General features: G+C 35.3%; 1 protein-coding gene across 1 annotated transcript in view; it reads right to left on the bottom strand.

Annotated features, from left to right (window-relative positions):
• Window positions 1-25,386, bottom strand: part of ADAMTS19 (ADAM metallopeptidase with thrombospondin type 1 motif 19) — a gene marked incomplete at its 3' end in the record, with an annotated part of 279,689 nt that overhangs the window by 160,651 nt on the left and 93,652 nt on the right. Inside the window, exon 7 of the mRNA XM_082652620.1 lies at window positions 22,413-22,456. Coding sequence (XP_082508746.1) covers window positions 22,413-22,456 — 44 coding nt within the window. The remainder of the gene's footprint in view (window positions 1-22,412; window positions 22,457-25,386) is intronic.

Here is a 25,386-nt window from a genome sequence, read left to right as displayed (position 1 = left end):
TATCACTATGATATCATCTCAGAAAACATAAAATTCCCACAGGAAAGCTGACTTAAGATGAGCTCACAAATAAAAATTACAAACCAAGTAAAGAAAGTACTGAGAATACAAGTACTTGTTCACTCCCAGTGTGTAGACCATGTTTTGCATAGTACAGTGATAATAAATTTTGAGGTGTACCAACATGCATTTCTCCTTTGTATTTCCATGGCTCACAGGCCCAGCTGCTCCATGGAATGTGGGATCTTCCCGGACTGGGGCACGAACCCGTGTCCCCTGCATCGGCAGGCAGACTCTCAACCACTGCACCACCAGGGAAACTCTAACATGTCTCTTAATCGCTGATAGAACAACCATAAAAAAAATTCACTAAGGAGATAACAGATCAGAACAATAAATTAGCAAGTCTGTCTTAACTGACCTAATAGAACATTGCACCTGACAACAAAATTCACATTCTTTTTAAGTGTATATGGTACTTTTATAAAAATTGACCATTTACTGAGTATTGGAGAAAAAAACCTCAATGAATTTCAAAAGTGGAAATATTCCAAAGTATGTTCACTGGCTACAATGTAAATAATAAAGGACTAAAAAGATAACCAGAAAAGCCCAAACTGTCTAGACATGAAACGATACACTTCTAAGTAGTCCACAAGAGAAAGAAATTATAATGGAAATTAGAAAATACAATTTCCATTATAATGGAAATTAGAAAATACTTTAAACTGAGTTTAAAATACTTTAAACTCAAAAATGTGTGAGCTGAAATGACAGTGCTTAGGAAAATTCATAGTGTATATCAGAAAAAAGAGACTGAAAATCAATGGTTAAAATTCTTCCCAGAAGATGGGAAAAGAAGAGGGCATTAAAGCTTAAAAAAAAATAGAAGGAAATAATAAAGAGGAAAATCAACGAACAATAAAACAAATGTAAGAGAAAATTGGCAAAAATTGATACATACCTAATAAACTGATTAAGAATAAAAGAGAGACAAGTACAAACCACCAGCACCAAAAGTGAATAAGGAAATGTCTCTACAATTCCTAAAGACATCAAGGTAATATATAAAATGGTATGCTAATAAATTTTACAATTTATCAAAGTTGTCACAAGAAGAAACACAAAATCTAAAATTTCCTATAATAATCTCCTTTATTGACTGCACTCCAGCTACACTGGCTTTTTTTGCAGTGGAGGGAGGTCATCAAATGAGTCAAGCATGTTTCCACCTCAAGACCTCTTCACTGGCTTTTCACTTGTCTGGAACATTCTCTAGCTAGATCTCTCTTCAGAACTTCCTCAAATTTTTTAAAATATTGTAACCAAGGAGGACCCTATGGAGCCTTTCTGGGAGAGACCCCTACCCCCATGTCCTTTGCCTGCCTCTTGTCTGTAGAAAACCTATAGTCTCCCAGACCTCCCCTGAGTTACAAAAGCCTGGTTTAAGAATTGATAATGGATAAATTAGGAGTTTGGGATTAACTTATACCAAAGAAAAAAAAATTAATGATTGGAAGGATGTGAACATGTAGTAAGCAAAGTAGCAGTTGGATCAGGAGAGCTGTAACAACTTAAACAGTAAGTCAGCCATACAGCAGTCACAGAATTTTTAGTTCCTCCCTGAAGTATACAGATGACAGTATCTGATACACATTCCTGAGTTGTTTTACATATACTAAAGCCCCCACCAAATGGAAGAAGTTAACTACATGATAACCATGAGCACGTAGCCCCCAGTCCAGCTGGAGCCTGAGGATTCATAATGTTAACCCCTGTGACACCACTCTATTACCTCACCATCAACCAATCAGAGAACTGTACACAAGCTGATCACATCCCCCGCAACTCTTCTCCCTCACCTTGCCTTTAAAAATGCTTCCCTGCAACCCATCAGAGAGTTTGAGTTTTTTGAGCCTTCGCTGCTCTGAACATCTTGTCTGGCAGCTAAATACAATTAACGCTGCACTTTCTTCACCACAACCTGGCGTCAGTATATTGGCTTTACTGCACACAGGCGAATGGACCCAAGCTTGGTTCCATAACAATATCACTTTTTTCAGTAAGGCATTTCTTGATCACCAAATTATAATTATAAAGATCCTTATCCCCACCCTGGCATTCCCAGATTCTCTCTTACTTAGATGTACTATTTTTTTCTGTTTCATTTTCATTTCATTTTTTATGCCTCATTTCATTTTTATTTTTTTAATATATCAATTAATCTAATTATTTACTATGGCTATTGACCATCTCTCCTTTAGAATGTAAGCACCACAAGGGCAGGAAAGTACTGAGAAATCAAGTACTTGTTCACTCCCAATGTGTAGACCATGTTTTGTATAGTACAGTGATAATAAATTTTGAGGTGTACCAACATGCATTTCTCTTTTGTATTTCCACATAGGTGATGTCTTCCTAGTCATCTAAAGGCTTTGCTTTGATGGCAGGTGGGAGGGGATAAGGATTAGTGGTATTCTTTTGGAACTCTGGCAGATGCGGATTGGGAAACAACAGGCCAATACAGGGTGGCTCAAATAGAGAATAAAGGAAAATACTGTGTGACTAGGTGGAGATAAGGACTGAGCTATCATTCCTGAGCCTACTTTGACTCTCGCTGCCAAGGAGGCCAGAGGGGTGGATGGTTTAACATAGGGGACCTATAGATGACATAGCGGAAGTTCAGCAATATCTTCAGCAGCAGTACGAGATGGAAGGGTAGGGCTGGGGTGGGTGGGAAGATAAAGAGTGGGTGAAGAGAGCTGGAAAGAAAGGCTACAGAGCCCTGAGATGAATATTCTTTTGTTGAACGCACCAGCTACATTCCTGGGAGCAAAGTCCAGCAGTGTGCTCTGCTGCCATGTAGGCTAAGGAATTCACTGCAAAGACGCAGAGACCTAAGGTCTCAGAGGGCAGAGAAAGAATGGTGGTTTCTGATCTATAGCCCAACACCCAGGCTACTTGGAGAGAATCAAATGAGAGGCTGGGGGATTATGTGAAAACAACAAAAACAAAAATAAGGTAGATGAATAAAGTAATTTAAATAGAAAAAAATATTGACAAGTTTACATTTTCACTGTGTTGGAATCAAATGAAGTAGGAACTTCACGTGAAAGATTTAATACATTGCAAGAAGCTAGATGCAACATTTTCTTTGCTTAATTTAGTATAACTTTTGACCTTGTTATGTGTATTGAGACCAAATTAACTACAGATGGGAATACACATGTTAAAAAAATTTGTATTATATTTTTAATGGGTTTCTGAAGGAAAATAAAACAGTAAATAATCACTCATTTTATTACCCAAAGGTGCAAAGGAGGTATCTAAGAAAAGTGCACTTAGTGCACCAGATAGTGTATATACACCACTTGAAATCTTTGGCAAGCTTTTATATGAAAAATTAATACGGCGCAGGAAGAAGATGAAAGATGATTCAGGTAAATGTTTAGGAAAAGTAGTGAAAGAAAGGGAGTCCAGAGGGAGAGTGGCATGTAGGGTGAGCAGCAGTGGTCAATTCCTAACTTCTGCCCTTTTGAGAGATAAAGAGGACTTCATGGTTAAGGACACATCCAAAAGAGATTTTGTTGGTGCTTTTGTTGTTTTTACCCTTCCTTAAGGTTTATAATAAACCACACCACTAAGCTAACCCACCTTATCCCCACATTAGGGTAATGAGAAGGACTACTTTTGTATGCAAGGCAGAACAACTGAGAAAATTTATGCCTGCAGGCTAGTTTTGTGCTCCTGCTATTGTATTCTAGATTTATTCTACTTCACATCCACTTTTCATCTCTCTTCAGAAAATTTAAGGGCGGGTTATTGGATGGCTTTAGAAGTTAAACTCTTAAACCCTCAGAGAGTTTAAATGAAGCCAGACTCCAATGTACATTATTGTGGTTTTGATATATCATTAATATATCATTAATAATATATACCATCCGAAATTCTTAATTTAGATTTCAGTGAAACTCTGAAAATGTAAATCTAGTGGTGCATTCAAAAAGCCATATGTGGTAGATTACACATCTAACCCTTGTAAGTCAGTAATGAGAACTTTACTGTGCAGTCGACCACAAACAAGGCTGGAAACTGGTCTTCTCATTGCTATGTTAATTTTAAAAACGATAAATCAGAGTTCTTAGGCTTTATATATAACTTTGCTCATGAGCAAAAAAAACTAGGTTTAATGATTTCATCTGCCTTGGAGATTAAAAAACTGTCATGACTTTAAAAAATAGGTAAGATGAAACACAGTTAAAGATTTTTGTGAAGTAAGTTTACGGATACAGCTGGAAAAATTTAAAGTGTTCTGATTGCATATAAATCATGAATTTTGGCTAACGCATTTTTATAATGTTATAACGTAATCATATCCTGAAGGCATTAATCAGGGACAATTAAAACTAAAAATATCATGCTACTAAAAAGCTGTATAAATTGCTTTTTTAGTATACTAGTAAAATCATTGACAGCATGCCTTTATGTATGACTACAAACCAACTCAAACTTCGAAACAGTTTGACACATTTTTTTCACCTTGCCAAATTTTAATCATTTTGTTACTGTTCATAACCTCCTTTCTACTCAGTATAATCAGTGTTTTTCATTCAAGTGAAGGAAATAAATAATTCTATAAACTGGAGAAATCTAAAGAATATAATTATAATTACAACACAATTACAAATACCTGATATTCTTAAATCTCAACTACCAATATTTAAAATATTAAGCTTAATATAGTGCTTTGACATAATCCTTCAAATAAAACATATGTGTACTTAGGGACAAGTGGTTCCAACTCTAGATGCCATTTTTAAGATCACTTTTTTTTAGGTCTATACACTGAGGCAGTTGACAGTAAATAAGATGGTGAAAATTTTTCTCAAAAACGATTTTGTGTTTTCTAAAATCTTGATTGAAATTCAATAATAAATTTTTCATGACCTGTTTTCTGTATTAAGTATACATAAAAAAGGCAAAATGCAAAGGATAAAATCTTAAAAATTGAGGCTCTATGTCAAATACTCTAGGGTTTGAGTCCAAGTCTCGAATTTTAGCTTTGTGATCATGGGGAAGTTAGTTCTGTTTTCTAAGCCTCAGTTTTCCCAACAGTAAAATTGAGAAATCAGTCATTTTTCTTAGGAATGCTTATTAATTTAGATAACATATTTTAAGCATATGATGGCCTATCTGAAACATGTTAACCATTAAACTTAGTTTTCTTATTTGTAAAATGAGGTAACAATCCCTTATGATAGAGAACTCTTGAAAGGTTAAAGGAGGTGACATAATAAAAAAATCTACGGCACAGAATAGATGCTTAACAAGTATTAAGGGTTCACTGACAATACTGTATAAGTGTATAGTGAGCACAAGCTGTATTTCCAGATGCTTATAGTGAGAACAACTCTTAAAAACTACAAGGAGGACCTCAGGGAGTTTTCTAAATTAAGATGGTTTTTGTTTCCCAAAGTTACACTCAGAATATTTTAACATTCATACAGTGTTTAATAGCACCATTAAAATATTTTCTAATATAAACAATATTCTAATTAAATTGAAGCTTTAACAGTAAAGGATCTTAAGAAAAATATCTTAAGAATAACCACTTTTCATAATAATTCCTTAAGAATTATGTATCCCAGTCTTATCCCTACAACATGTCTTGCCAAAACAGAAATATTAAGTGTCTGATTTATGTTCTGGCCAGTGTCTAATAAGATATACACTAGTAGCCAAGAGCCAAAACAAGATAAGCTCAGCCTTGCTTTTATTATAAACCAAGGAAAGGTATGATTTTCCTATCAAGAATTCATTTCTATTCAGAAGTACATAGACTGAGCACCTGGGATGCTCAGTCACTATACTAGATGCTGAGGACACAGACAAGTATTGAGGAAGATCTTTGACCACAAAGAGATTAGAAGGGGAGGGAGTGAATGGAATGCAAGTTATAAGAAAAGTATACTGAAGTCCGCCAGGTTCATGCATGGTAAAGTGAGAGATGATCCGGGAAGTCAAAAGTGTAAATTAATCAGGGTTCTGATGAATGGGTAGAGTCTGAACAGCGATAAAGGGAGGAAGAACAACAAAGAAATAGCCTTCTATTTAAATCCTAATACAATACATTTGAACACATTAAGATCTGCAAAAATTACCAGCCTTTAAAGAAGCTCTTTTGGTTATAAATTAGTTTTTCCTCATCTGAGAATGCCCTTATTTCACCTCCAACTTCACTGACAATCCTTTCTTTCAGTATTTCAAAAAGGTGTGCTATCCTTCTGGCTTTTATGGTTTGCCATGAGAAATCTGCTGTTGTTAGAATCACTGTTCCCCTAAAAATAACAGGTTGTTTTTCCATGTCATTTTTTTCTTTGTCTTTAGCTCTCGGTTTTGATTATGATATCTCTGGCTTCAAGTATTTCTTGTTTGGAGTTTACTTGCCTTCTTGAATCTGCAGATTTAAACCTTTTGCCAAATTTGAGAAGTCTTCAGTCATATTTCTTCTCTCCTTTTGTTGACTTCTGGAACCCATGACAACTGCTTTGATTTTTCCCACAGATCCCTGAGACTCTGTTCATATTTTTCCCAATCTTCTTTTCTCTGTGGTGTTCCTATTACATACTTTCTTCTGATCTATCGTTAAGTTCACTGACTTTTTCCTCTGTCATCTCTATTCTATTCAGTATATCCAGAGAAATTTTTATTTTGGTTATTCTTTCCTTAATTCTAATATTTACATTTAGGTTTTCTCTATATATTCTATTTATTTCCTGAAACTTTCTATCCTTCCATTCATTTCAGGAATGCCTGCACTTACTAGTTGGAATATCTTTATAATTGATATTTTGGTCTTTGTCAGATAATTCCAAAATCTTTGCCATTTCAGAGTGGGAATCTGTTGAGTGTATTTTCCCATGCAAATTGAGATGTTCTTATGTCTTTACAGAGGGTGTAATTTTGGATTGTATCCTAGACATTTTGAAGAATATATTAGAACACTCTCAGTCTTACTTAAATCCTACAAAGAATGCTGATTCTTTCTTTTTTTTTTTTTTAGCATAAAATCAACCTAGTTGGGTTCAGGATGTACGTTCCAAACTTTCAAAGCTTCTATGAGCTTTCAGTTTCATTGTCAAATTTTCACTGTCAATTTTCAAATTGATATTCAAATCGATCCTATGTGTTTGTCACCAAGGGACCAGTCTGGGACCGAGGTAGCTCAATGGCTTAGTAGCTCATTTCTCAAAGAAATTTTAGGGTCATATTCAAACATACACAACTTGGAGTTGAGCAAAGGAGTTGATAAACAATTTTATGGGGTTACTTTCCCTAGCTCCTCCCTCTCCATTATCTCTCTGGTACCTTCCATGTCCCTGGGGTTCTCATTTCAGTCCTGCTTCCAGGAAGTTTGGGCTCTAGTTATCTCACTAAGCCGTGTACTTTTTATGACTGTATCTGCTTCTAGGTCTGAGTAATAGGAGGACAGAGACAAAAAGCAATGGGGTTTACCTTGCCCTTTTGGAATGAAAGCTCTGCAGATGAGAGAGGAAGGTTCACCTCAGATTTTTATGACTCCTACTGCTTCCACTGTTGTCCCCACTGCCACTATCACAGGATTGCTTGGCAGACAGGCCAGGAGAGAATGTAGAAACTTTTCTTAAAGGGGAGATTTCTCCTGCTTTCTCTAAGCATTAAGGGACCTTTCTCTTCCTTGATTTAAACTAGAGGTATTCCCTAGAGCTTCTCTATACATGCCCTAATAAGCACTTTCAAGTTTGGGCTATGCTGAGTCCAGAAAAGAGAGAGAAAAATAATAAACTCACTGCTGGTTTGGTGGTACTTCAAATTCTTGTCTTCTTCCCAATCTGCATGCTACTATTTACTTTTTAAAATCCTCAAATAGCTGTTCCATTCTCCCATGTTTAATAGCTGCATTAAATGAAAGAGAAGGGTGGAGTGTGTTTACTCCAGTATACCTTAAACTAGATAGTACCTTAAAGTACTAGATAGTACCTTAAACAGAGAGTTTCTTCTCTGCAAAAAACAAACAAAAAAAAAACCCAGTAAAAACCAGCATTGTGTAATTTAAAGATAATTACCAATGGAATTTTTACAATGCAAATGAAGCATCTCAATAATCACAATATTTTCTAGGGTCATTAACATTCCAACCACTTAAACACCAGAACTGGGGAGACTATGGCAAATGCAAAGTGACAACTTTGCTGCATCACTAGATTATTTAAGTATTAAAGACGTAAAGCTTTGTAATATCTGGAAAAGCACTTTCTTCTGTATGAGTTTATACAGTTTCTGCATTTTTGCCATGTAATAATTGATAATACTTTATATACCGTAACAGAAGTGACCTACTAACCATTTGCATTAAAATAACACAGGTTACCTTAATATTACTACATACTAATAACTAAACAAAAAGAAAAAAATGATGTATAAGGTATCAATTTTCTTCAATACTCTTATGCCTGGGGCATCCATTTTATGCTTTTGTCCAAGCATAATTACTAATGATGCCCCCTTTAACTTTTCAAAGTGTCTTAGTGTGAATTATTACCAATAGATGAAATTACACATTACCGATAGATGAAATTACAGGCCTTTATATTGCAAAGCTAGAGTCATGCCCCAGCCCAGTCTGACTGCCTTGGGTTTTCTTATTTTCTTCACTGGAGGCCTGAAGATTGGTGCATTTTCTTATATTCCAAGCTGGTACCACCCAATTTACCTCCTTTGATGCCAGTTTTCCCCACCCCTTTTTTCCTGCTCCACGGGGCAAGTGTTCAGATCCATATCATATTAGTGTGCTTTTGTTCATCACTAATGAGACAAGGGAAAAGAAATATTACATGTGGAGAACTTGCAAAGATTATAGGAATGTAGTAAATCCTTACAAAATCCTCTTGAAATCCTATCACTTTTCTACTATCCCATCGGGTATGATAAGTGAAAATCTCTTTGAATCTCTCCCTTAACTTCTATCCTTTAACAAACATTTTCTTTTTTCTTATTCTGATTTCCCAGAGGGCCATAAACTGTACTTTCATCTAAGATGGCCTCATTTTCTTTCAGTTTATAAATCCCCAACTGATGTATAATAATATGCATCCTTTAGTCTGAATGTAGTAGTTTCCTATTGCTGCATAACAAATTACTTAAGTAATGCAGTGACTGAAAGTAACCCCCATTTATTACTGCACAGTTCTACAGGTCAGAAGTCTGGGATGGCTTAACTCTGTTGAGGGTCTCACAAGGCCAAAATCAAGATGTCATCCAGGCTGGACTCTTACCTAAAGGCTCTGGGGAAGTACTGGCTTCCAAACACATTGAGGTTGCTGGCACAATTCAGTTCCTTGCCTCTGTTTTTTGAAGGGAGACTGTTAAGGTTAGATCTCCATATCTCAAGTTTAACTGAGGGACTGTAATTACATCTGCAAAATCCCTTCCAGCAGAGCAGTACCTAGATTAGTGATTGACTGAATAACCAGGGTACAGGAATCTTAGGAGTGTCATCTTTAGTATTCTGTCTACCACACTGAATATATTCCATTCGCATTTCTGAGAACATCTACATTAAAAACTGAGCAGCACTTCATGAAAACCTATCTCACACAAATATGATGACTTGTGGGTACCCAAACCTGGCACTCGTTTATATAAAATTATTTACATTTAATGCTGATGCATTCTTTAAGATATTTGATAATCTCTAAATTATATGTCCCACTAGACTGAATGGGTAAGAACCCCCAATATCATCCCTAATAAATGTATCTGAACTCCCCTTGAAGACTTAATTACAGTACCAATTCATTTAGAAAGATATTTATAATAAAGGTTATCTTTCTTTAGAAAGATATTTATAATAAAGGTTAACTTCATTAATAATATAAAGATATTTATAATAAAGGTTATATAATAAAGGTTAGCCCAAAGAATTACAAGTTTCAAAATATTGAACATTAAACTAATTCGATTTTTTTGGTAGAAAAAATATAGTTCTAACCAAAAGGGTATTAAAGTAGAGAGATGATCTCAGTAATTTCTTTAAGTATATTCAGTCTTTGAAATTCTCTGTTCTTTAGGTACCACAATGCAAGAGAAAATGCCATGACTGCTGTTTAATGAAAATTAAGCTACTTGACAGAAATTGGCTTGACCTCTTCTCCCTATCCAATAAAAATGGTTACTTCTGCTAAAATGTGGTTTGGAGAACATACTGGTGTTTGGAAAGGGAAGTGTCTGGAGATTCTCACATGTACAGTGTTAACATAAAAGGGTTATTTAAGTATGTTTTAGTCTCTGAACATATTTCTTATTTGGCAGTTGCTTCATAGGTGGCCTGTATGCCTGTTTGACAACTTGCATGTACAGAAAATCAGAATTATTCAGAAGTGCACAGAAGAATAAACCATCATCCCAACCTGATGAAAGACAGAAGGCTTATTAATAATAATGAAGCAATAGAACGTAGGGAGAGTTAAAGCATCCCTGAATTGGAAATCTGGTGGTAAAGAATGCACAGCTTCTTCTATCAACATGTATTAAAAAATATTCATAGCTGGAAACTCATACTGATCCAACACGTACCTTTGCCAGCTCTAAGTATCTACCAATTTTCTATACTATAAAGTCCTTAAAAGGTTTCATGAAACACACACACACGTGAACAACGACTATCACCACTGATTATCAATCACTGCCAGGTTACGGCAGAATTTCACAGAGTGTTCTGCAGAATCCTGGGCTTCCATAACACCTCTTCAGTGGGTCTCCTAAGATCTTTTCAAGAGACCCACAGAGTCAAAACTGTCAACATTCACACTGATGGTGCAAAAGCAATGGGAGGTAAAACTGCCTTCACTGTCAGTCATTTTATTTTTCACTGATATTCACTCCCAGGGGGAAAATGGCAATTTCACTTTTATATATCCTAGATGAAGCAGTAATATGTATTAATTTTATTAAATCTGAACTCCTGAGTATATGTATTTTTTAATATTTTATGTAACAGAAAGGAAGCATGGATAAAGCATTTCTGCCACAGACTAAAATAACATGTTGTCCCTAAGAAAAGTACTGTGAGATTGTTTGAGTTCTGAGCTGAACTCCTTGTGCTTTTTGTTGAACACCATTTTTACTTGAAAGAATGTCTGACAGACAAACAAAGGTTATTCAGATTTGCGAATGTGGCTGACACCCAAAAATGAACAAAGTGAATCGGTCACTCCAAGGAAACCAACTGATGGTAGGTTTTGTTTATTTTTTGCCAATAATAAAATTCAAGCTTTCAACTAAAATTAGAATATTGGGAAAATTTTATCTGCTACTGTACACTTGGAAGCTTCCCAAAACTTCAGGAATTTTTCTGATGAGACAGATGGTGATACTGACGAATATGATATATATATATATATATATATATATATATAGTATAGTGAAATGTGTCAACATATAGAAGATCTGCCTAATACAGTGAACCCATATTTTCCCACTGACCAATCAATGATTCTCTAAAATGCTATCCATAGTTAAAACATCTACTTAAAGTGTGAGATACACCAACAGATATTAATGTAACGGACTATAAATGATTACTGATATGCATTCAGATTCTACATTGCTACAATCCACTAACCACTAAGACAATACCACTGAGTTTTAGTATACTTTCAATAAGAATACTCACAATAATCTGAAAATACTCATCCATTTTCCAACTACACATCTTTATGAGGTCAGATTTTCCTCATACACTTAAAGCAAAATAACAAATACCAACACTTTACATGCAGAAGCAGATATAAGATCCCTGCTGTCTTCTACGAACCAGATATAAAGTGATTTGCAAAAATATAAAACAAATTCATGACTTCTCACTGTTTTTTGTTTTTAACACCAATTCTCCAAATCAGTGTCATGTGCGAGAAGTGGATTTATGTGACCAAGTGTAACTGTGGCATGTATAAAAATATATACAATAATGCTTTAAAAGTTTTTTCTTGGACTTCCACTTCTGGCATACAAATGCTGGAATAAAAATAGCAAAAAATCTTCTTAAATGCAAGGCTCTGTATACCAGTGAGGGCCTAAAGAAAAAGAAAGGAGAAATGCAGAGTTTGGAACTGGCACTAATGTGCTTGGCTGCCTGTGGGCATTTGCCAAACTAAAATCCAAAGGTATTCAGCTTTAGCCACCACACTGAGACAAAGACAGCACCTGTCATCCAAATTGGAAAGGAAGATGTAAAACTATCCTTATTTGCAGATGACATGCTATTAGATATAGAAAATCCTAAAGACCTCATAAAAAAACTATTAGAACTAGTAAATGAATTCAGTAAAGTTGCAGGATACAAAATTAACATACAGAAATCTGTTGTATTTATACACACTAATAATGAACTATCAGAAAGAGAAATGAAGAAAACAATCTTATTTACAATCTCATCAGAAAGAATAAAATAACTAGAAGTAACTTTAACCAAAGAGGTGAAAGACCTGTACTCTGAAAACTACAGGACATTGAGGAATGATATTGAAGATGACACAAACAAATGGAAAGATATACTGTGCTCATGGATTGGAAGAACATTATTAAAAAGTCCACACTACCCAAAGCAATCTACAGAGTTAATGGAATCCCTATCAAAATGCCCATAGCACTTTTCACAGAACTAGAACAAACAGTCTGAAAATTTATATGAAACCACAAAAGACCCTGAATAGCCATAGCAATCTTAAGAAAGAAGAACAAAGCTGGACGTATCACACGTCCTGATTTCAAATGATATTATAAAGCTATAGTAATCAAAACAGTATGGTACTGGCATAAAAACAGATACATAGATCAATGAAACAGAATAGAGAGCCCAGGTAGATCACATTAAAAGGAGTTCAGACTGATAGTTGATTTCTCAACAGCAACAATGGATGCCAGAAGGCAGGTGAACTAGATCTACGATGTGCTGAAACAAAACAAAACAAAACAAAAAAATGCACCCAGAATATTAGGATTCTACAGTCAGTTAAAATACCTCACGAGAATGAGAATGAAATTAAAACATTTTAAGACTAACAAACCTTTAAAGGCTTGCGACCAGCACATCTTTCCTAAAGGAAATTCTAATTCTAATATTGTTTCAGTCAGCAACAGAATATGGTCAGAAGAAAGATCTGAGTTGTAAGAAAGAATAAATAACTAATAAAACTATAAATATGTGAGCAAGTCTAATTAAGCACTGTCTACAGAAAACCATAACAACATCTTGTGAGTTTTAAAAATTAAATGAAATTCTTAAAAATGATAATACCCTACAATCAAGGCAGGGTGTGTGAAGTGTTCTAACCACCATGTATTCCTGAGAAAGAAGCAAGCTTAACTTTAGACTTTGATAACTTATGTTTGCATGTTTACATTTCTAGGGTAAATGTATCTTCTCAGGCTCACCTGCTGAATTCTCATCCTCTAACTGAAAATGAAAATGTTGAAATTCTTCGAAGTTTGAGGCTTTATACCTTATCACCTCTATGCTCTCCTGCCAGGTGATATTTTCCAGTTAAACACGACACATACACTGTGGTTTCTTCATTCATCAAACACTGATCAATTAATGTACTCTTGATTGATGACTACTAATGTTCTGTTACATGTCTTTAGTGCACATAGGATTATCTTAGGTATATGTCGAAGAATGGAATTAATGGTCACAGGTTATATATATGCCAGTTTTAGTAGATACTGCCAAAAGTTTTCTAGAGTGGTTATACCAATTTATGTTCCTTCCAGAAGCGTAAAAGTGTTTCATAGATTCACATTCTTTCCGCCACTTGATAATGTCAGACTTTTAATTTTATCAATCTCATTGGTAGAAATCTTTTAATCTGAATGTGTATTTTCCTTATTACTAATGAGTTTGATATCTTTTCTTTTTTAAAAAATTCACCCTTGATGTATTCTCTTTTAAAAATGGTGGTTAACTTTTTTATCCTAGGTGGTTATCATTTTTGCCCTACATTAGTACCCCCCCTTATCCATCAGGGATATGTTCTAGACACCCGGTGGATGCCTGAAATCACAAATAGTAACAAACCTTATATATACTATGTTTTTCCCCTATACATATGTACCTATGATAAGGTTTAATTTATAAATTAGGCACTGTAAGACATTAACAATAATAAGAACAATTATAACAATACCCTGTAATAAAACTTATGAACATGTGATCTCTCTCTCAAATGTCTTATTGCTCAAATTTAATGCCTTTTCCATCTTAACTAAGCTTTATTATGCTCTGTGGCCATAACTTTAGCAGTTTGAGGTGCGACAGCAAAACAAGTATGAATTTCTTTTTCCTTCTTCACAATTTCATGGATACAAGACTTGTTCTTACTGGAGATCTTAGCAACCTCAGCATATGATTTCTTTCTGTTCTTATCAAGTCCAGAACTTTCACCTTTTCACTTAAAGGAAGCACTTAATGGCTTCTCTTTGGCATATCCATATTGGCAGCATCACAACTCTTGTGCTTTGGGGTCGGTTATTAAGTGAAATGAAGGTTACTTGAACATAGGCACCACAATACTTCAGCAGTCGACCTGATAACCAAGCTGGCTAATAAGTGGCTAACACTGGAGGAAGGAATGATTGAGGTCCCAGGTGGGACAGAACAAGGTGGTGGGAGATTACATCACGCTACTCAGAATGGTGTGCAGTTTGAAACTTCCAAATTGTTTATTTCTGATATTTTCCATTCATTAGTTTGGACCTTGGATGACTAAAGTAACTGAAACCGCCGAAAGTGAAACCTTGGATAAGGGGGACACTGTATTTAGCATGTCTATCTGCTTGTTTATTTCTTACTGATTTAGGGAAGTTGTTTTTTTATTATTATTACTTTTTTTATTTTTGGCTGTGTTGGGTCTTTGTAGCTGCATACGGGCTTTCTCTAGTTGCGGCGAGCAGGGGCTACTCTTTGTTGTGGTGCCTGGGCTTCTCACTGCGGTGGCTTCTCTTGTTGCAGAGCACAGGCTCTATAGTGTGTGGGCTTCAGTAGTTGTGGCACACGGGCTCAGTAGTTGTGGCTCGCGGGCTCAGTAGTTGTAGTTCATGGGCTCTAGAGCACGGTTCAGTAGTTGTGGTGCACGGGCTTAGTTGCTCCACGGCATGTAGGATCTTCCCAGACCAGGGCTCGAATCCGTGTCCCCTGCGTTGGCAGGCAGATTCTTACAACTGCGTCACCAGGGAAGTCCCAGAGAAGTTGTTTTTATACTCTGGGTTCCAATACTTTGTTGGTTACATGTGTTGCAATTATTATAGAACACTAATTCCAAGATTCACATTATTTCACATTGTGATACATCTTAAAATAATGTCTTACAATTAGAATTCATCATATTTTTTTCTTTAGAAAAAAGAAACATAAAATAATGGCATATCTTGAAATTAATGACAATGAAGGCACCTTAAAAAATCCATGAAATATGGTGTCTTCTCCGTGAGAGAAGCTTGGTTTCTTCCTCTACTGTCAATATGATGTCTTATGATAGAACTTTTCAATATAAATATAGTTGAATTCATTAAGCATTTCCTTCATGATTAGCATTTTTGTGTCCTTTTTCAGAAATTTGTCTCTACCTCAAAAATATAAAATTATATTTTTATATTTTCTGTTCTAAATTAAAAAAATCTAAACCATATGGAATTCGTTTCAACATTTTTCCATCTGAATGACTATCTTAATATCATGTTCCTCCTTTTCCAGTGTTCATTTCCCAAATATGTGCAACTGCATTGTCCTATTTATTATAGACCATATCTTGATACCTAACAGAGAAGATCTCCTCTCCATATACTTTCTTCACTAGTCTCTTGGCAATTCTTAGGCCTATGCTCCTCCATATAATATTTAGAATCAGCCTTTCAATTTTCCTCCAAAATTTGTTAGAATTTTTAAAGAAATATGTTGTATCAACAGATCAATTTGAGGGAAATGGATATTTGTATCATCTTTAGTCTTTCAGACCGTAAATACACTTTATCTTTTCATTGAGTCAGGTCTTCTTCACTGAATTTCAAGATGGCTCAATAATTTTCTCCATATGTCTTAGATATTTGTTATTATATTATATATTCCAAATAATTTTATTTTTTGTGTATTTTTAAATATATTTCATAGAATTTTTAAATAAAATGTGTCACTGCCAATTGCTGGCATATAAAATGCAATTGGTTATTCAATATTGATTTGCTATCTAACCACCTAACTCTTCCATTAATTTTAACAATTAACTCCATATTCTCTATTTTTTTAAATGTAGACAATCATAACGTCCACATCATTTTAAGGCCTAAAAGTTCCAATGCAGCGTTGAACAGAAATAGTGAAAATAGAGTCCTGTCCTTGTTTCTGATTTCAAAAGGGATGCTTTTAATGCTCCACTATTTAAAAAAATATATTCATATATTTTTTGTAAATATCTTTAACCTGGTTAATAAAGTTCCTACTTTGTCGTATTTTGCCAAGAGTTTTGAATTGCCTGAAAGATATTTTCTTTATCCATTGTGATGATCATATGGTTTTTTTGTTGTTGTTTTTTTGTGGTACGCGGGCCTCTCACTGTTGTGGCCTCTCCCGTTGCACAGGCTCTGGACGCGCAGGCTCAGCAGCCGTGGCTCACGGGCTCAGCCGCTCCACAGCATGTGGGATCTTCCCTGACCAGGGCACAAACCCGTGTCCCCTGCATCGGCAGGCGGACTCTCAACCACTGCGCCACCAGGAAAGCTGGATCATATGGTTTTTATCTTTAATTGGATTACAGAGTTACATTTTAAGATTTTCTAATGTTAAACTACCCCTGTATTTCCAGAATAAATCTCAAATAAAATAACCCTACTCGGTTATTTAAAAAATACATTGTGAGATAATATCTGCTAATATTTGATATAGAATTCTTTCTTTTATTTCCTGAGTGAGAATGGCTTATTATTTTTCCTTCTTACACTGTCCGCTTTAGAATGTGGTATGAAATTTATATGGTTTGAATTCACCTTTTTCTATTCTCTAAAATAGCTTGTATAATATTGGAATGATCTGTTTTCTGGAATTTTAGTACAAATCATCTGTGAAATCATTAGGGTTTGGCATTTTCTTGGAAAGATTTTAACGGACTGATTAGATTTCGTAGATTGTTAGTGGATGATATAGGCTATTTTTTTGTCTAGTCTCTCTGCTAGAAATGGCCAACTATAATTAATCATGTTTGTTAGCATAGCCCCAGTTCGTTGCTCCTTATATATATTTATATAACATGATCCAAATTTTAGTGTTTTATCTAATCCCAAACCCTTCACCAGTTCTTAAAACTATTGAGACAGAATTTTTGAACCCACAGTCTAAAGATTTAAGAATACCATGTTTCCTTACTCCTTCTCCATAAGTTATGGGAGGGAGTAATTAATTATTGGAAAGTATATTGCTTTTCTATGGTTGCTGTTATCAAAAATATCACAAATTTAGTGGCTTAAAACACCCAAACTTGTTATCTTACAATTCTCTACATTAGAAGTTTGACCCAGATCCCGCTGGCTAAAATCAATATATCATGAGGCTGTCTGTGCTCCCTCTGAAGGCTCTAGTGGAGAATCTGTTTCCTTGCTTTTTCCATGTTCTAGATATTTCTTCACCTGGGGCTCCCTGACTCCATCCTCAAAACCAGTAATGACAAGTTGAATCCTTCTCACATCACATCTCTCTGTGCTTTTCTTCAGTAATCATCTCTCTCTCCAACTCTGAGCTTTTCTGCCTCCCTCTCCCCCTTTTGAGGATGCTTGTGATTACATTGGGCATACCAGACTTCCTAGGATAATCTCCCTATTTTAAAGTCAGTTGACTAGGAGCCTTAGTTCCACCTGAAAACTTCATTTCTCTTTGCTATGTAACCTAACATATTGCCAGGTTCCAGGTCCATTAGGACATGAACATCTTCAGGGACCATTATTCTGCCAGCCACAGAAAGTAAGGCAACTTCACTAGCAATACCAGTAGTAATAGTTGGGACTTGCATCTGGAATTATACTTTATCTCTTTCAATTTAAGGATAGCACCATAGTTCATCCAAACCTAAGATTAAAATACTTTGACTGAAACTATGACATAATTCTAATAGGCCACTGATTACAAAATTAATCTCAATTTCAGGGATGTGAAAAGATGAACACACATATGTTTGAGAATTGATATTTTGCTGATTAAAACACTTAATAGCATTTTTTTCCTCCCAGTATCTATATACCTACCTACTAATCTGACTAACTGAAACAACAGGAAAGAATGTGCTTGAGGAGGTGGTAAAGCAACTTTTACTTTTTACCCTCTAAACAGCTTTTCAAACATAAGCTTAATAAACAAGTATAACTTATCAACTGAAACATTTATTTATAATATTCCATAGCACTGATACAGCCTGGCTCATTTAAAATGCACATATCTTCTGCATCAGTAAACAAGCAAAATATCCTATTGTTTCAAATATTAAATGCTGGTAAGTAAAAGTTACTTCCAAGCTTATATTTGCTATTTCTTTATATACTTTAATATACACAATTTTATTCTAAAACTTCATTCAAAGATATTTTTCTCACCTTCAGATTTCTAGTTTTATTGTCCTCGATTAACAAACGCATCATGTTATAAAGGAAAGCTGCCTCTCATTATAGTAAGATCTGAGACAGAGGTTAGTACCATGTGGCATTTACTAACAGTGATGCTGGACAAATGTGCAACTTCTCTGCAGGGAGTAAAAGGATGTGATAGAAACTAGTGCCTACTGAGTGCCAATTAAAAACTCTCTGCCTTTGTGAGGTCAATAACATAGGCTCTATTTTAAAGGTGAGCAATTCAAACTTGCAACGTGTTAAATAATGTGCCCACATTCATGTAGGTAATAAATAGCAGAGCACTGATTTAAATCTAGATGTCTGACTTCAAAATTGATGCTCTGTTCTGTTTCAGAGTTTCCTTTATCTGTAAAGCAGTAATGATAACAAAACTAGAGAGTTTCAGAAAATAAATGAGAAAATGTCCATGAAAGTGTTGCTCAAGTTACAATGCACAGTATAAGTATTACATTGCTTTTAAAATATAGGGATTTCTCTCCATTTACAATTCAAATTAACAACCAGAATTCAAAGCTTTTAACTGCTGTCCTTCCCATCTCACTACACGTAGGAGAGTAGGGGAAATTTTCATGGTAAAGTAACCATTCAGGCCCATATTATCCAAACTAATAAATACTAAATCCACTTCTTTCCTTTCTCCTTCCTCTATTTCAGTATTTTCACTATAGTATCCAACGTGAAATGGACTGACTTCACATCAGAAATAGATAAAAGAAGAAAGAAGGGATATATGAACTTAAGCATCTGACAAAAAAACCCATAATATTACATGAGGAGATTTTAAAATGTGTGTCAATAGATATTCAATTAATTTAAGCTCTAAATCTCTTCTGTTTTGTTATGCTAGAGACTGAGAGCTGTTAAGATGACCAGTAGGCTACACATGCTTATTTAATTTGGGGGACAAATCACAGAGCAGTTTATCAGCTCTCTCTTAATAACAGTGGATATTATTAATATTGCCCCATATTCTTCTTCTCTTATAAAAGAGTATATGAGTATCAGGGAAGATCTATGCCTTAGGCTGCAAGCTACAGAAATGAAAACTTTAAATTGGCTTAAATAATACGGATATTTATTGGCTTACACATTCAGAAGCCTAAAGGTTAGACTGGGTCCAAGGTGTGGAGGATGCCATAATTCAACAATGTCATTGAGGATAAAGGCACCCTGCATCACTCCATTCTGCAGTGTATGAATTCAGATTCATCTGAAGGCTAGTTTCCTTTGTTATTATAGTAATCATGGTTGCATCCTTCCTTGTTTACACGCAGTGGGGACAGACATGACCAAGCTTCAACCATAAAAAATGTTTCTTTCTTCAGCTTCATGAAGCAGACATAGGTTACAGGTCGCATGTCCCAACCATAGCAATGCCATATGCTGACTGGTTTAGGCCTGAGGTCCTGAAACGATCCCTTTGATAGGCCTGGATGAATCATGACCCAACTGTAGAGGAGTATCCTTTTCTACCTGGCATCACGGCTGCACAGTGGTGGATGCACGAGTGATAGGGTGGCAACCGCCATGTCTACTTCACACAAATGTTTTTATAAATCTTACCAATGTATTATGTCTCTAGGCATAAGCATGGTTCATGTGAAAATATTTTTTGTGTGGGGACAGGGATTGGGATAAAGAGACTACTCTTCTGATTTGGTTGTTAGAGGTTTTCATTTAATGTCCCCTAAAGAAATATCTGAGATTTTTACTCTGCTCAAGACTAAATATGAAAAAAGACGCCTGTTTCATATTTGGGATGAGAAAAAGAAATGCCACAAGATACAGAGGGGAAAACTAGGATTTAGTGATGCCAGAGAAGACCTTGAGAATCTAAGCACTCAGAAACACAGAGAGATCTCAGAAACGGCATCGGACTTTCCACATCCTATGCTATAATATTTAAAGCTAGTTTTTATCAAGCTCTTAATGGACAAGATGAACAGAGCTGGGGACTGATTACACCATTGTGCTACCAAACCATATATATTCTAATTATACTAATAATTCCAAATATACCAAGCTACCTCATTATTCAAATGTGCTTCAACCCAGAAAATGTTTCACAGCATGAATATGCATGCTATTTTCAGTTAGAAGATTTAGCAAGATATAAAACATAGTCATAGTCAAAAAGAAATTGGTTCGCCTCACATTAGTAACTGCTTTCTTAGTCCAGGCGTCCATGCTGTAAAGAGGTGGTGAGAGTCCATAATTATGGAAGATACTGCCCGAGTTGCTGATTTCTCTCAGATGCTTTACTAAGGCAAGAAGTTGATCTGTCTATATTAAGAGAAGGCTTTAGGGGCAACATAGTTGTTTAAGTAGAGGAAAGGTAATTATTTTGAGACAAGCATTATTGGCAATCAAATGCTTCCATGGTTAGGTTGATTAAAGCTATATATCAAGAATTAATTTCTGAAGATTCAGGCAAGAAGACAACAAAACTGCAGGAAGCAAGTTAGTTAACATTAGGAAGATCATCCCTAAATCAATTCAGCTTTTCCTTAGGTGTCCAGATCATTTTATTTTTACAGTCCCTTCTAAATCAAACGTTCCTTTGATTCCATCATCATCTGCTTCATACTATTATAACTATTTTCCACTTATTATCTCAGATTTAATCACCTGAGGAGGCTGGTGAGAACTTAAGTTAACAGAACTAGTTAGAATTACTTTTTTAAGCACCAGTGGTACTTAATTTATTCTGTTTTTGCCACTTTTTTGTTGTTCGCCTCTCAAGGAATAAATGACACCTCAACGATGGTTAAGTTAAAATACACACTACACTACAGTAACGAACCCCACATGACACATCAAAACCAGATCATGACTCTTAAATGTACCTTACCAATAACCCAATACTAATACCTTATTAAAACCATACAAGGACTTCCCTGGTGGTCCAGTGGTTAAGAGTCCACGCTTCCAATGGAGGGGGCGCGGGTTCGATCCCTGGTCGGGAAACTAAGATCCCACATGCCGCGCAGCGTGGCCCAAAAATAAAAAACCAAAAGACACTATACATATATATAGTGTCTTAAGACTAAACATATATATAAATAGTTATATAATTTTATCTACAGTTTTAGCTATCTGTTTAGATAGGTAAATTTATATACATGCATTTATATTAGCATTAATGTGGCATTTTCTGAAAATTAAGAACTGTGGTTTATGGATCCTACTGGCTATATGGTTACATTTTAGGGATTTTACATATCCAGGACAAAATATAGAAAATTTGCTACTTTATGTACAGAAAATCCTCATTTGTTGGGCAAATTAGATGGACTTTCTTTCACAGTCAGCAAAGAACTTCAAACGTATAACTCAAAAACAAATCCATTAGCCTGAAAAAGGTCAATCCTACTGACGTTAACATATTGTGCCTCAGTTTATGAATAATTATGTAATTTTATTGAAACCATGGGTATATTTCTGGGGGAAAAACACAAAAAAGACCTCGTGATATTCTTAAGGCATCGTTTAAACTTTTCTCCAATATATAGTACATACATGTCCTCAGGTTGTTTCATTAATAACTGAAGTGGTGACAAACATATAGGTTGAAATATATATCACTGACATTCTAAAAGTGTTTCATTCAAACTAGCACTTTCAAATAATTTTCTATATTTAAACAAATGATGTGTTCAAGTTCCCCAGGTCTCCTCCAAACTGTAAAAATTTTTATGTACACTTACCAACAGTATCACATGGTTCATCTTTGTGTACACAGAAATCTTTCCTAGAAAGAAAAATAGAAAATATTGTTTCTTCCACAGAGTATGTGACTGACTCATTTTTAATAGTTATAATGAATAATTGAACCATATATATTTTTTTTTTTGCGGTACGGAGGCCTCTCACTGTTGTGGCCTCTCCCGTTGTGGAGCACAGGCTCCGGACGCGCAGGCTCAGCGGCCATGGCTCACGGGCCTAACTGCTCCGCGGCATGTGGGATCTTCCTGGACCGGGGCACAAAACCGTGTCCCCTGCATCGGCAGGCGGACTCTCAACCACTGCGCCACCAGGGAAGCCCTGAACCATACTCTTTATCTCTAAGAATTTAATAAAACTGAAAATAAGATTAACTAATTTTTAATTCTAAGAAAATGTGAGAATTAAATTGTTATAATTTTTACCTGATACAATCCTAAAACATTATGTCCTATTTCCTATACAATATTTCATAAACATTCCATCTTGTTTTGAATTTTATAGTATTTCATTGTTTTATTACAAGAAAAATATCTGGTGTAGGGACATGGTTTTCTGTTTGAAAAATATTGTTAAGATCTCTACTTCACATGACATAAAAATAATTTCCAAATTGAAGATTTAAATGTAAGAAATACAATTTAAAACAACATAACATTTTATATCTTAAGATTGGCAACAGACTGATAATTTTAATAGAGGCATGAGGAAATTAGTATTTTTACATAGGCTGGATATCACCGTGAATAAAATTCTATACTTTTCTCTTTATTTAACTACCATATCTTGGAGAGCATTCCCTAACTAGTTATGAGCTTTAAAGGGAAACTATATGAAAGCAGAACTTTTTATCTACCTTTTACTAGCTTTGTGACCTTAGGGAATTTACTTAACCTTCTTGTGTCTCAGTCACTTCACCTAAAAAATAGAGGTAATAATGATATCTATTTACCACATAGATTTACTGTACAGCTTAGATGATTTAACATGTATAAAACACTGAAAACATAGGTTTTCTGTGTGGTTTGAATGAGTTAACACATACAAGGCATTTAAAACAGTGCCAGGCACATAGAAAGCTCTCAAGTCAGTTGTTGATGTTTTTGCTGTTTTTTGTTGTTGCTGGTGCTTCTATTCCTGTGCCATAATTTAAGCAATTTCCTAGTAATGAGCATTTAGGTTCTATAGAATTTTTACTATTACAAACAATACGACAATTTGTGTGTGAAGGAGAAAGGAAAACACTATTTTTATTCCTCTATTATAGCCATCTGAATGCCATTCCAAACTGAAAAATAACTTTAATTTTTTAAATTTTATTTTATTTATTTATGGCTACGTTGGGTCTTCGTTGCTGCGCACGGGCTTTCTCTAGTTGCGGCGTGTGGTCTTCTCATTGCGGTGGCTTCTCTTGTTGTGGAGCACGGGCTCTAGGCACGTGGGCTTTAGTAGTTGTGGCTCTCAGGCTCAGTAGTTGTGGCTCGTGGGCTCTACAGCGCAGGCTCAGTAATTGTGGCACACGGGCTTAGTTGCTCCGCGGCATGTGGAATCTTCCCAGATAAGCGCTCAAACCCATGTCCCCTGCATTGGCAGGCAGATTCTTAACCACTGTGCCACCAGGGAAGTCCCCCCAAAAACTTTAAAAATTAAGTGTAACACTCCTTTCAATGTCCCCAGTGACATCTACATTGGTAATTACAATGGTTAGTTTTCAATTCATATCTTGCTTGGCTCATCCAGCAGAATCCACAACTCTGTGCATAGTTTTATAAATATTCTGTGCATGTTTAAAATGTATACTCTCTAATAGTTTGGAGCAAAGCTATACGTGTTCATTAGATCTAGCTATAACAAGCTTGGATACACAGTTGCTCAACAGAATGAGAAATTTTGAATTTATTTTTGCATCTGCTACTAAGGAAGAGCTCTTAAAATTCCATTGTTATAATTTGATGATGTTTCCCTGTGATTCTACTAATTTGTGCTGTCTATGTCGAAGCTCTCTCTAAATTTTATTATTTATTTTGATTATTGTTTTTATTACTGTGTAAAACCCTACTCATCCCTTTTAATGTTTTCTGTGTTAAAGTCTATTGTATCTGACATTAACAAATATTAATATATTAGTAAAACATTAATATTTGCTTGGCATATATTTTCCTTTGTTTTACTTTCACCTTCATTTCCTCTAATCTCTTATAAATAGCACATGACTAAAATTGTAAAACCTCATTATATACTATCTCTATAAGTGAATTTAATATTTCTAATTAACATATTTGGATTTCTCTATTTTTTGTGATTGCTATTTACCAAGTTATACCTTTGTCCTTTTCTTCTGTTTTTGTCTTTGTTCATATGCAGTTTTATTTTCCACATTTTTCTGCTACTGTTTTGAAAAATAACATTAGATTGTGTTTGATCTACAGTTACTTCTACATTTTAAAGTACACTCTACTAGTTTTCTATTGCTGTTATAACAACTTTGACAAATTTAGCAGTTTAACGCATCTTACAGTCTCCAAATCAGAAGTCTGAAATGGAACTTGCTGGGCTAAAACCAAGGTGTAAGCATGATTCTGTTCCTTCTGGAAGTTCTAGGTCAGAATCTGTTTCCTTGCCTTTTCCAGGTTCTAGAGGCCGCCTGGATTTCTTGACTTATAGTCTCCTTCCATCTTCAAAGCTGACAACTGCATCACTTTGACCTTTACTTTCATCACCACATCTCTTTCTCCCACTCTCTTGCCTCTTTCTTTCCCCACACCCTGTGATTACATTAGGATCCCCTAGATAATTCCAGATAATCTCCCAATCTCAATAATCCTTAACAAAATCACACCTGCAAGGTCCCTTTTGCTGTATAACAGTCACAGGTTTTGTAGATTAGAACATGGACATTATTCTGTGTACCATATTCACTTGAGACGCTTCAAGTTAAAAAGTATCTCTGGTCTCTTC

Source organism: Grampus griseus (assembly GCF_964374135.1).
Source record: "Grampus griseus genome assembly, chromosome: 3".
NCBI classification, from domain to species: Eukaryota; Metazoa; Chordata; class Mammalia; order Artiodactyla; family Delphinidae; genus Grampus; species Grampus griseus.
Note: the sequence above shows the minus strand (reverse complement) of the source record. Positions and strands in the feature narration are given on the sequence as shown.